The sequence below is a fragment of the Ambystoma mexicanum genome, chromosome 8, assembly GCF_040938575.1.
Source record: "Ambystoma mexicanum isolate Mex_15411 chromosome 8, UKY_AmexF1_1, whole genome shotgun sequence".
In the NCBI taxonomy this organism is placed as follows: Eukaryota; Metazoa; Chordata; class Amphibia; order Caudata; family Ambystomatidae; genus Ambystoma; species Ambystoma mexicanum.
The window spans coordinates 41,148,274-41,161,977 of record NC_090929.1 but is presented as its reverse complement, the minus strand read 5'-3'; the positions used below and the strand labels follow the sequence as shown (position 1 = coordinate 41,161,977).

Sequence of the window (13,704 nt, the reverse complement as noted above, 5' to 3'; positions counted from 1 at the left end):
TGATGATTTGGGATTTCGGTTTCAAATTGGTGGTGAGTAAGAGAGAGATATCCTCTTCGAAGGTGGAGGGGGGTCCTGGGGTCTGTATATAATGTGGAGCAGGATGGTTTGTGTGTCAGATAATGGGAGTTTGACGGATAAGAGTTCGGCTGTAGGCAGGGGTGTACTAGTTACTTCTCTGATGTTTAGGGTGGATTTCGCAATAATTGCTATTCCTCCTCCTATTCCATTTTTTCTGTCAGCTCGGATGATGATGTAGTTGTCCGGAGTGGCTAGAGCTATAGTGGGACCGGCTGCTGGGTGGAGCCAAGTCTCCGTGATGGCGATGAAGTCTAGGTGGTTGGTGGAAATAATGTCGGCGACATCAGTAGCGTGGGCAACCAGTGAGCGAGCGTTGATGAGGGCTCCCTTGATAGAGGTCTGTGGAGGGTTAGTTTTCGAGTGTGGTGGTGAGTAAAGTGTAGTGAGGTTGTGATTAGGAGGAAGTTCAGTAAGTGAGGTATGCTGCTTGGGGTTCTTAGTCTGGTTGGTGAGCATTCTGGTGAGCTTTGTAGCAGGATTGGTACGATAGCTTAGTCTCTCATTTCTGGTCATGGTCGGTGGGGCTGTGTTCAGGCACGTGGTAGTGGGTGCAATAAGGCGAGAACCTAGTCTATTATTTCTAAGGTGTGTGGGACAGGGTATGCAAGGTGAAGGTGGGCGGGCGAATCTGTTTATCCATTCTATTGCAGATAGTAAGTCTGGGTAAAGTGGTGTGGTTGTGTGGGCACGGAGCAACGGGAGGAGGGCAGCCATAGTTAAAGTGGCGCCTCTAAGTGTGGCCATTGTAGGAGGCTTGGCTCTGATGATGGTGGCAGTGAAGTTAATAGGTTATTAGCAAGAGTGTAGTAGTAGCTACAGGTAGGGCGCAACACAAATCAAGTACGGACTATTAGCGACCTTCAAATCTACCCCCTCAGCTTCCTCACCCTTCAGATCTAGCGCCCTATGCTTCCTCACCCATCAAATCTACCCCCTCTGCTTCCTCGCCTTTCAAATCTACCCCCTCTGCTTCCTCACCCTTCAAATCTACCCCTCTGCTTCCTTGCCCTTCAAATCTACCCCCTCTGCTTCCTCGCCCTTCAAATCTACCCCTTCTGCTTCCTCACCTTTCAAATCTACCCCCTCAGCTTCCTCACCCTTCAGATCTAGCGCCCTATGCTTCCTCACCCTTCAAATCTACCCCCTCTGCTTCCTCGCCTTTCAAATCTACCCCCTCTGCTTCCTCACCCTTCAAATCTACCCCTCTGCTTCCTTGCCCTTCAAATCTAGCCCCCTGCTTCCTCGCCCTTCAAATCTACCCCCTCTGCTTCCTCGCCCTTCAAATCTACCCCTTCTGCTTCCTCGCCCTTCAAATCTACCCCCTCTGCTTCCTCGCCCTTCAAATCTACCCCTTCTGCTTCCTCACCTTTCAAATCTACCCCCTCTGCTTCCTCACCTTTCAAATCTACCCCTCTGCTTCCTCGCCCTTCAAATCTAGCCCCCTCTGCTTCCTCACCTTTCAAATCTACCCCCTCTGCTTCCTCGCCCTTCAAATCTACCCCCCTGCTTCCTCACCTTTCAAATCTACCCCTCTGCTTCCTTGCCCTTCAAATCTAGCCCCCTGCTTCCTCACCCTTCAAGGGTAGCCCCCTCTGCTTCCTCACCTTTCAAATCTACCCCTCTGCTTCCTTGCCCTTCAAATCTAGCCCCCTGCTTCCTCACCCTTCAAGGGTAGCCCCCTCTGCTTCCTCACCTTTCAAATCTACCCCTCTGCTTCCTTGCCCTTCAAATCTAGCCCCCTGCTTCCTCACCCTTCAAGGGTAGCCCCCTCTGCTTCCTCACCTTTCAAATCTACCCCCTCTGCTTCCTCACCTTTCAAATCTACCCCCCCTGCTTCCTCACCCTTCAAGGGTAGCCCCCTCTGCTTCCTCGCCCTTCAAATCTAGCCCCCTCTGCTTCCTCACCCTTCAAATCTAGCCCCCCCGCTTCCTCACCCTTCAGATCTACCCCCTCTGCTTCCCTGCCCTTCAAATCTACCCCTTCTGCTTCCTCACCCTTTAGATTTTCCAAAGAAGGGTCTCCTACTATGTCTTTCCTCTAGTATCGTCCCTCCCTTTCATGCTATGGTAACCCCCCTTTTTAAACCCCCCCCCACCCACCGTCTACAAATTCCCATTCTCATTTCTCTGCTAAAGTTATAGAAGACTTTTTGCCATGTCCCAGCTCCAACTCTTCCAGGCATCAGACTTCCTGCTGCACCCCTTTGCAGGCAGGCTTTTGTCAAGCCTAGAGCTAGAGACCAGGTCTGTCCTGGTTGCTGCCCTCGATGCCCCCTACCCCCCAAAGCTCCTGGGATCTGCCAGACTCTGTGGTTCTGCTCTTTCTGGACCTTTGCGCTGCTTCTGACGCTGTGGACCACGCGCTCTTGATGGCATCTGTAGCACAGCCCTCACCTGCCTTTCCTCTTCTCTTACTGGCCCTCTCCCCAGGTCTCCTCTTCCAGTCCTCCACTCTCCTGTGGAGTCCCCCAAGGGTCTCCATGTGCAACCTCTTGCGCCACTTAGCCAGTGACAGAGTTTCTCTGTCTACACCTATGTGGATGGCACCCAGATTTTCAGCCGCCTCAATAATAATTCAAAGTCAATCCTGCTTTTAAACTTTATTTTTCTCTCTCTCGTGTTCCTCATCATTCTGGCTGCTTCCTCACGCTCCCTTCAACTTCTCATCCTCTGACACATACCTCCCTCTGCTCGCATCTCTGCTGACAGGGTAGGGCCTGTGCAGGCAACGCCCACCCAAAATCTGTAAATGCCCACTCACCAGTGCCGTGTGGGCATTTACAGATGCCAATGTCACTGTGGGGGGCCCTACTACATTAGCTTCAGGCCCCACTTGTTAGACAATCCTGGCTACGCCCGATGCAATTTCAACACACCCTTATTCACTGTGACTTGTTACAAATGGCCTCTTTTGCTGCTTTATGAGTCAGGTGTAGTTTGCACTGATGGCAACGGCAATAACAAATCTGTTTGCAGTTTGTTTTAAAAAGGGTTGGAAATCAGAACTTTAGATGTTTTTACTTAAGCAACCGCCCCCCCAACCCCACAACGTCTCACCACACTTATACCTGTACTCCTGAATGTGTCTCCCATGCACCACTTTGCAACTACCACTCACTCCCTCCCCTTCAAAGGATTTTAGGCTCCCCTCACCAAATAGGGTTCCATTGCTCAGAAGGTCTCTCACATCTACCACCAATCACCAGGGGCTTCTTGTCGCACAGGGTCGCCTGTCCCGAAAAGATGCCTTATCAGGCCACTTACCCCAAAGACACCAAGGGGTTTCCCCCACCATAAAGGGTTGAGAGGAAAGGTGTGCTGGACTGGAAGGTGTGTAACCCCTTTAAGAAGTAGCCCTGCGTCTCTAACCCATACCCTATGGCCTGCTCCTGCCCCGCAGTCTGGAGCCCCCCACTGACCTCTGATGCTAGGGTAGGAATTCCCAAGGGGTCTCCAGAGGTTTGCATGCTCACCTGTACTCGAGCCTCGCTGAGCGCGACCCGCCTCGCCAGCTCTTCGCGGACAAAGGCGTCGGGGTAGTGCGTCCGCTCAAAGACCCTCTCGAGCGCCTGCAGCTGGCTGCTGTTGAAGGTGGTCCGGTTCCGACGTTGCTGCTTCTTCTTCCGCTTGGCTTTGCTTTGCTGAGGGCTGAGCGCCTCCTCTGGGGAAGGAAGCAAACAGCAGTCTGTTGGACCCAACTCCTCCACACATTAACTCCAACAAGAAGCAACAAGTACAAACAATTGGGGGAATAGGGTGGCCGATTTCAGGTGGGATCCCGAGTGAAGTGAGTACATTTTTTAATTGCAAATAGAATTGTTTTTTAAATGGCAGAAGGGGAGGTGGCGGGGAGGCCCCTGCTGTAATCCTAGAATGCATAACCACATGGTAGGGAAAGTGAGTTATTGAGTAGGAGGGAGAATGAGACAGGGTGGTGACAGGAGGCAGCAGAGAAAATCAGTCATCAAATTGTCAGGTTTTTTAAACCTGTCACATATCAAGTTCCCCCACTAGTCGTCTGTTACCCGGCCAGTTATGGCAACCCTCCTGGACAAAACATGATGGACCGCGTGTGGCGTCCCGCTGTAGGAAGGAAAATCCTTTATTCTTAGCACCCCAGGTGACCGCTTTGGCAACAAAGGGTGCTAATGGCCTTCATCCCCCGTTCCAGCCCCTGGAACGAGGAAGGAACGCCACATTAGTATTAATATATGTCCTTGTTTCTTCCTTATCCGGCCAGGTCATGACACAAATGTAAAATTAACAAAAAAACACTTTTCAGAATGATATTTCTGAACTTAAAGGCATAGCAGTGCAAAGTACAAAAATAAACCACGGCAAATCCAACAGTTTGAGGTTTTTGGTAGGCATGGGGCAGATATTTCCCAGCCACTGGCATAAGGGCAATACGATGGCAACAGCTGAAACACTTATTTATTTATTTATAACATTTCTGTAACGCCCAAACCCTGAGGGATCACAGGGTTTGTACCATTCAAAGAGGGTAAGAGCACAGATGTAGTACGTAGGGTGCAGTGTGAGGGTGAACAGGCCACCTTGGTCCTATCCTGCTACCTGCCTTACCGGTAAACAGAAGCACTAAGTCATATTTGTTGAAGAGCCAGGATTTGAGGAGCTTTCTGAAGATTGTGTAAGAGGGTTCCTTGTGGATGTGTGGGGGGAGTGTTCCACAATCAGGGTGCTGTGAAACAAAAGCTGGCTCCCCCTGCCCGTTTGTAGTTGTAGCTTGGCGGTTGCATTGTGAGATGCGAGGATGATCGCAGAGGGCGCACTGCAGGTTTGATGGTGATGCTCGGGATTAGGAAGCAAGGGGCGTCTTTGTGTGCGCAGCAGTCTCTATGCAGGCCTTGATAGGGAGCCAGTGAACGCGGCGTCACGTCGCAGAGGTTTGGTCAGGACTTTGTATCCCCGTGGCTGATCTCATGGCTTTGTTTTACAGGAGCTGGAGCTTGCCAGGTTTTTGTTGGAGGTGCCCACTAGTAAGGCATTACAGTAATCCACTTCACTGCCTATTGTGGCTCTTGCCAGTGTTAGGCAACTGTCTGAAGCGAGGAATTGCCTGCTCAAGGTGATGCGCTTGGCAGTGTAGGCTATGGACACTGCCAGGGCATTAATGAGTTAATCATGATGAGTTCTGCGTCTAGGTGGACCCTGAGGGTCTTGACATGTTTTGAGATTGTGATGGTGGCGCCGTCAATGACGAAGGAGGAACATGCCGGATCTAGGATGTGGCGACGGGCGGAAGAGCCCATGATGAGCAGTTCCGCTTTGACGTCGTTGAGACAAAGGTTGTGGGAGGACCTCCAGACCTGAATAGTGCCATAGATGCGATGAATGGAGGCTAGGTCTGCAGTGTAGTGGCCTGAGATGGGCAGGAGGATATGGGTGTAATCAGCAAAGTTGGTATATGCTACACTGAGGGCGTTGAGGTGGTTGAACAGGGGTTTAGTATAAATGTTGTAGAGAGTGGGTGAGATGCAGGAGCGTTGGGGTACTCCAAGTGAGGCAGGGATGGGGTCAGCTGCTGCGTCTCCGGAGGGCACTCTCAAGGTGCGATCACTTAAAAAGGACTTTATCCACTGCACAGCGTCTTTGGTTAAGTGGAACTTGGTGGGAAGGTGTTGGCAGAGGATGTCGTGGTTCACAAGGTCGAACGCCGCTGATAAGTCGAGAAGGAGTAGTACGGTTAAATGGCCTGAGTCTCCAATGCGGTCTAGTTAGATTGTTAGGTCTAGGAGGGCTGTTTCGGTGCTGTATTTGGGGCAGAATCCTGATTGGTGGGACCCTAGTAACTGATGTTGTTCAAGGAACGATTGCATCTTGGAGCAGGCGACCTGGTCAAGAATTTTAAGCATGAAGGGTACTGTGGTGATGGGGTGGTAGTTGGTAGGAACGGAGGGGTCCAGGGATAATTTCTTAAGACGAGGAGTGACCGAGGCTGCTTTGAGGCAGGTGGGAATCGAGTTGGAAGAGAATGAGGCGTTGGTGAAGTCAGTGATGACGGGGGCACGGGTGACAGCACAGGTTCTGATGACGTGGGCTGGGCATGTACCTCCACTGCCCTTGGTAGATTTGAGAGATTGGATGCACTTGGTCACATCTGTTGTGGTGACTGGGGAGAGGTGGAATGTGGGAGGTGTGGGCGATTGGAGAGTGGGTGGTGTGGTGGACATGTGAGTAGGTTTCAGGGCAAGTTGGATTTATTTGGTGGTGATTTTGGCTCTCGGTTCATCAATTTGCTCGGCGAGGGCAGCTTGGACATCTGAGCACCAGGCTTTGTATTTGCAGAATGGGGTGGGAGGAGGGAAGGGGTTCTCCGGTTCTTTGAGGAGGGCAAAGAGTTCTCTGGGGTTGGAGTTGGCTTTGGCAATCCTAGTGTTGTAGGAGTTGGATTTGGTCTCTAGTAAAATATTTGTGTATGTTTTGGCTGACGTATTGAGCGCTTTGAGTTTGGCGGGGGTGGGGTGTTTGCGCCATGTGTGCTTGGCTGCTCTTTTCTGTCTGCGGAGGGAGAAACGTTTGTCTGAGAACCAGGCATTGGTATGCCTCCCGGGTTTAGGGGTTTTGCTTTTTAATGGGACGTGCAGATCTAAGGTGAGCTGGAGGGAGTGGTTGCAGCAGGCGCTATTTGTGCTTTCGGGCTGTTGTTTCTAAATTGGGGGAGTTTAGAGATTAGTGAAGTGTGGGGGTTAGAAGTTCCTCTGTGAGTTTTGGGGTATTGTGTGCTTGTACCTTGGGTGACTAGGATGGAGAGAGGGTGGAGGTGGGATAATTAGAATTCAATTAGGGAATGGTCGGTCCAAGGAAGTGGGCTGGCAGCCACAATTCTGGAGTAGGTATGGTGCAAATACCAGGGCATCTGATGGCAGGGCCTGGCAATTGCATACTTCCTATGCACACAGTAACGCTGTTGGCTTTGTCAGTGCTTGTTTTTAACAGGACTTACGTGCAAGGAACAGGTATAAATCAAGGGGCTATGTGAACACTTGGTTAGGGCATTTTGACTACACCTGTAGAACATTTACAGCTGCAATTAAGCCATTAATTCCCAGAGGACGGCTTAGAAATAACACTGGCAGTCCAACATGTGATGTTACTGCTTGATTTAGCTAGCTGAAAGAGATACCAGGAGGATGTGTTGTGTCTGGAGTGAGGCAGGTACTGGGTGGGAATGGCTGTATGGATTAGCAATGGAGGGGTGAATAACAAAACATCACCCGCACACAGTGAGTGAGTCCCTTCTCACGTGTCATCTCCCTACGAGCTGTACTACAATCTGAAATCTGAGCACTATTCGTTCTTTTATCATTTTTCAAACTCCCAGGCAACAAATAATTGTCACTCATATTTAACCAATACTAGTGACTGTTTACTATCAGGACACATAACACCTGGCATTTTATAGTTCCCGTCTCCCCTGCAGAGACAACTTCTGAGCACCTTTCAATATGGCCGACAGACAGGTACACCTGACACAAACGAGGGACTAAGTTACCAGGACAACTTCATTTTACATGGTAACTAGCAGGGATCCCAGCACCACTTTGCCACGACGCGGGATGCGGAAACGCTATTTTCAGGTAAACCCTGGGGTCTATGACAGCCCACCCACTACAAGGACCAATCGTTTGTAGATGCGAACTTTGCGATATACGAACACATGGTTAAGACAATTATTAGCACACATGCCGCTCATGGCGTTTTCACATCCACAAGTCTAAGAAGTATACACGCGCGATGTATTTACCAATGGTTTCTGAGACTTCAAGTGCAAATTAATGACTTTTGAGACCATAAATGTAAATTGGCATGCTCATTAATTGCACACCTCTGTGAGAACCCATATTCAATTTGAAAAATATACTTTCATAAACATGGCGCTAAGGGCGGCGCGAGCATAATACCGGAATCATTAGGTTTGAATTTTAAAATTAGCACAAGGAGCTGACAATGTACATCTAATAACATAAACCGCCATTGTGTGAGTCTTTCCCCCCTCCCCCATCCTTCAACCTCTCAGTTATTACCACGTTATTAACGGTCACAAGAAACATCATTGGGTAAGAAACATGTTTTACTTTACTGCACAATCAGCACAACATTAGTTCATCACTGCCACTCACTCGTTTTCCATTTCCCTTGTGTATTTTTGTTTTTGTTTTTTTCCAAACCCATTCGTCCTTCCCTTACCCCCAACCATCTTTCTCTGTCATTTTTGAACTGAAATTGAAATGTACATGGGTAATATGCTGTTTTTTTTTTTCATGCTATGTCTGATTGAATCTTTCTTTTGTATTTTTGATAATGTGTCATGGAATATGGTGATTTGATTACATGCTTCTTATCTTCACTCATGATTTCTTGCACTTGGATATGCCCAGATTTGAGAAAGGCACCTTGCCGAAACACGTGTAATCTATAGGGCAAATTAATTAAACTCACCCATCGCATAACCTCCCTTGGATTCAGCATTATTTTTTCTGGCGCAGTAATAAGGTGTGGTCACAGTAGCCTGTTTTCTGAGTTTAACAAACGGAGTCGAGGAACTCAAAGTCTCTGGCGCACATTTTTGCAACTAACCAGGTCGCGGGGGCACTAAGTGATTTCAACCCAAAGGTTCCTTCATACTTGCCTACCATGCAATAGTCTTGGCTTATTGGTAGTGCTTAAGTACCACCCAATAGCTAAAACTGAAAAGTGTCCTGACTCCCATTAATGTCCGAGATTTTATTTTCAACCGTAGGTTTTCAAAGTCCCAACAGGGTGGCGGGCCACAGCCTGAGAGTCGTGCCCACCATGAACAAATGACCAGTCCACTCTGGGAAATATTCCTGCTCTGCGGGATGGCGATATGAATTCTTTCATGTTTAGTTTTGGCTATCAGATGGTGCTGTAAGCAGTGCCTAGAAGCCGAAACGATTGGCGTGGGGGGTTAAGACAGGCGAGAGATGGAATTGGGGAGATGGACAGACTTTGGGTGTTGTTTGGTATTTTAACCAATTATACCAGGTTCTATGGCCCTTCCCTCCCACCTGCCCTTCCCAAGCACCTGCCCTTCCCACCCACCAGCCCTTCCCTCCCACCTGCCCTTCCCACCGACCTGCCCTTCCCTTCCCACACAGCTCTGCGCTTGCCTTTTAAGGGGATGCAAATGTTATTTCTAGCCGGGTTTCTGAAAGGCAGTGCCTTAAATGCAGCTATAAACCAGCACCTGGTGTAAAAACAAAAGTGTTAATCTTTTGTACCTTCAGTCATTTCATTTATAAGCAATGGCGTGTGTCCATGCAGCTGTTCCTTGCACTGAATACCTGTTAAACACAAGCACTGCCAAAGCCAACAGTGTTGGCTCTTGTATTGTATTCAATGGGCATTTGCCAGGCACTGCCAGCTGTTGTGGCCATCACATGACCTGGGTAGCACAAGAGCTAGAAAATGCCTATCCCAGGCCTACCCCAAAGCTCGAGCTGGTGGCTTTGCCAATGCTTGTTGCTCTTTCAGTCTTGAGAGTCCCTTCTGCTGGAGGCAGGGTACGCCCACTTTCACTGTCCCCCCTTGTTATAGGGCACTTTAAGAGGCGGTCTGGACACATGCGTGAAACTTGTCTTATTGTAAATAAACCCCATCTTTTCTGTACTTTGGTCTGGTGGGGGGGAGGGCTCGGGAGCCACTCGGTGACTTTGAAGTGGCTGGCACTGGAGGGACCCAAGGCATCGTCACCCCCTCACCGCCCCTTGGATGCCCTGCTAATGCCCTCTTTACACAAATAACCCGAGCTGGGCCGCTGCTCTGATCAAGGTGTGCTTTATATGTGTAACCCTTGGGCCAGAGGGAGTGGGGGTGGGGGATGCCCAGAGAAAATAAACCCGACCATTAATGACTCTTAGGGCTGAGAGAGGCCTGCCCCCAGTGCCCTCAACCACACTCAGATGCAGCCTTAAGCAAATAAACACTCGGCCTGGCCCAGAGGGCGAACTTTACACATTAGAGCTGGTCCCTGTCAGGGGAGCGAGGCCTGGAGAGTTCCCAAGGAGCATGTGCCCGCCTCTGGAACGGTGGGAGGGCTGAGGTAGGGTCAGTCACACCCTCCCTAGGCAGCGGGGAAGAGTCAGCTGCATGCCAGCTCTACCTTTCAACGAGTGGCGGAGATGGGGTAGAGTCAGCCACACATCTAGCCCACCTCTGAAAGGGTGGTAGAGAAGGGGTAGAGTCAGCCACACGTCTCGCCCACCTCTGAAAGGGTGGTAGAGAAGGGGTAGAGTCAGCCACACGTCTCGCCCACCTCTGAAAGGGTGGTGTGGCTGGACAGAATACATTGTGACATTCCAGGTCCGCACCTGAAAAGCGGTGGGTCTGGGGCACAGTCAGCCACATGCAAAGCACAGCGCCAAAAGGCGGGTGGGTTTGGAGCAGAGTAGGGCATGTCTCAAGCTGTCCTCTGAACAGCCAGTGTGCTTGGGGTAGAGTCATCCACGTCAGAGGCACTTCACAAAGTTCTCTGGCCTTTGCTAGAATCCGTCACATCTGTAAAGGTGGGTAGGTTTGACCGGAACCCTCTGAAGGATGAAAGGCGGAGCCAGGAACACCTGGCATGTGACTGACTGCATTAGCACACCTTTGAAGGCTAGTAGCTGGCATCCATACGTTCCAACGTTAACCAAAAGGAGCCCACTACCCGCTCCCGTTCTCAAGCTACCTTTACCTGTTACGCCAGGGTGGCAGTGCCTTCACCCTCTCTTCCTGCTCCTCTGCCCTTTGCACTTGTGCCTCCCAAGCTAACACAGCAAACCTTTGCACTATGTACATTTCTGCACTAGTGGCTTTATCAGGGCGTGCTCAGTGCCCAGTGTTTCCGAACGGAAGCGACCAACAGCAAAGCTCTCTAGCGCTTTCCCTCTCGATCCCTCTAACTAAGCCCTTCCGGCCCTGCTTCCTTTTCACGTCCGCTCCAGCGCCTGGAGACCACGAAAATGGCAGCGGTGCGCTGTAGAAATCACAATAGCGTAACATAATAACTAGGCATACTAGTGTGTAGGACTTTAAATACAGCCCTGCTGTGGCCGGAGGCCAGCTGCCAGATGTCTTGCTAGCCGGGGCAACATGTGGCGGGCACATAACAGGGCAGGCAACGCACACAGTTAGCTATAGTGTGTGTGTACTAACGGGCACTTCACAACTTGGAGCAGAAGCTTAGCAACATTGCATGACAATTAGCCAGCCTCAACACTGCCCTAATCACATCTTTATTTTGCTGGAATAAATACACTCGATTATTCGTTTTGCAGCTTTGTGCACTTGTGCAGTAAAGGAGCATTTACACACTGCACCGGTCAGATAGCGCAGCGAGTAGAGCGCTCGCTTTGGTATCCGTGCAGGGCCCAACTCAGCCTGACATTCTTCCGAGGTCGATAAACAGCGCCCAGACACCTGGGGGGTTGTAGCGCTATATAAATGCTAAATATTGTTATCATTTATTATTGCAAACAAAATGTCACACTATGAAATGTTTTGTTACCTTTAGAGTCCAGTGATACTTGAATGATCTGAGAAGCCCTGGGTGACTTCAGAGTGAAATCATAATGCATTATTCTTGCCCCCCCTCCAGGTGCCCTGCCAGTGACATGGGACTGCAGTATTGTGGGGGCAATGCCGAGACTGTGTGGCTGGCACTGCGGGCATGTGGCACAGGTCTCTCGCGTTGTTGTGCAGCTGGCACTGCGGTAGGGAAGTAGAGAGGAGGGGGCGGCGCGAGGGCGCGGAACGGGGGCGGGAGGGGGGAGTGAGGGGTGCAGAGAGAATTGGGACTCGTAACTGGGAAAGAGAGCGGGGTGTTAATCCGCCCTCCCGGTTAGACCCCCGGCAGCGACTCTTTACACAAGATTCATTTACACCTGAAAAAAATCCTCACCACCCCCTGTGGGTGAATTCAGCGCAGTGTGTGGGAAAGCGCCGTGCACCGCTAGTGGTGTGTGCAGCACTACGCATGCGCGAGCAGTGCATGAACGCGAGGGGGGCAAAGCTCTCCCGCGCTCTTCACGTTTGATGCAAGACTCGAATATTGAAAATATTTCATAAAAGACCCTTAACATGAATGATTAGTCCTGGCTTCAACGTTTTGTAAACAACGCAAGGACATCGGAAAACGACACGATTTTTGGCCACGTTTCCAGTGTCTACACCATAGGGATAACCGGATGCACAGAACACACATTGGGCCTCATTACGACCCTGGCGGAAATCGAAAAACGATGGCGGAAATGCAATACCGCCATCGAATAGCGCTCGGTGCGACTATGACCCGTCACCGCAAAGTACGATGCCATTAGCGACACCGTAGTGAACGCCAACGCTAACTGCACCAAGTACGCGCGCGCGCGCCATGCCAAACCGTAAATACCACCATGGCGCAACGGTACGCGAATTCCGACCCTAGCGGACATGTACCTAACGCCATCAAGCACGGCGGAAAGTACCAATCCGCCATGGCGAGAAGTACGGCATCGCGAATCAACCGTAAACGGCCCCACTGAGTGCCTGTACACCGCTCCCTGCCCACAAAGTACAACTCCCCGTAGGTGCAATGAAGTCACAATGCAACCAGTGAAATGTACAAGTCACCCATGCATGCCAACGAACAAAAGAATCACAAGAGGGGCCAATGGGAGCTGCAGGGCACAGATGGCACGAATACAGAAGCCATCCCAATGGACATGACCACAGTCCCCCACCAAGAAACGCACGCAAACACAGGCACCTGTGACCAGCAATATTCCGAAAATCACATCATTCCACCAGTCCACCTGGCTGACCGGCATCTGTTACACAAAACCCAATCCCCCGCCCCTGAGCATGACAACATTCAAACAGTCATATTGGCAGCCCCCATCCCTGACCTCACTGGGCTTCGTAGGCAAACGCGCCCAGCACAGTACCACGCAACTAAACTCCGAAGCTGGAACCCAATGCAGATCTCCTCACAATACATCGCTCCCCAAATAGGAATATGCCACATCACTTGCAAAGAAGAACGCTACACGGCCCATATCAGAATAGAAATTTAATGCACAACAAAATCACCAAGCCCATACAGCCATTAGGCCATGAACTCCAAAACACATTTCACCATTGTGGGCTGCATCCGCAAGAAATGACCAGCTACTACTTGTGTGACGCCCTGTTCCATCATGGTACACAGAGCCACATTCACGTACGAAAAGGCAACATGGAAGCGCACAGAACCGCAGGGCCGTCCCAATGGGGAGGCACTAGTCCAGCTGAAAGGCCGAAATGTTGCTCCGAGCCACTAGTACTGCGTAAGGGCATGTGGCCCATTGGCGATCGTCCCATAAGATCGTAATGCTGCTCCACTGATTAACACGAAGCAGCAGGTGTCGGGAGTAAAAGCCATCTGCAGGAGTGGCATACAGATGGCAGTGGCAAAAGGGGAGGAGATACCTGTCAACCAAAAGAAAAGAAAAAGAACAGAATGGCCATCAGAACTACATTCGAACAACTCACTTCAATGATCACACTAAATCCACAGCCATATGCATGCTAGCCCACTCCAAAGGATCATCACCACCCCAAAACCACTTGCGACTCATAA

At 50.4% G+C, this 13,704-nt stretch overlaps 1 protein-coding gene across 1 annotated transcript in view; it reads right to left on the bottom strand.

The window, feature by feature from the left end:
- PRRX2 (paired related homeobox 2) overlaps window positions 1-13,704 on the bottom strand; it is a 125,158-nt gene that overhangs the window by 25,271 nt on the left and 86,183 nt on the right. Inside the window, exon 2 of the mRNA XM_069609227.1 lies at window positions 3,554-3,741. Within this exon, the coding sequence (XP_069465328.1) occupies window positions 3,554-3,741 (188 nt within the window). The remainder of the gene's footprint in view (window positions 1-3,553; window positions 3,742-13,704) is intronic.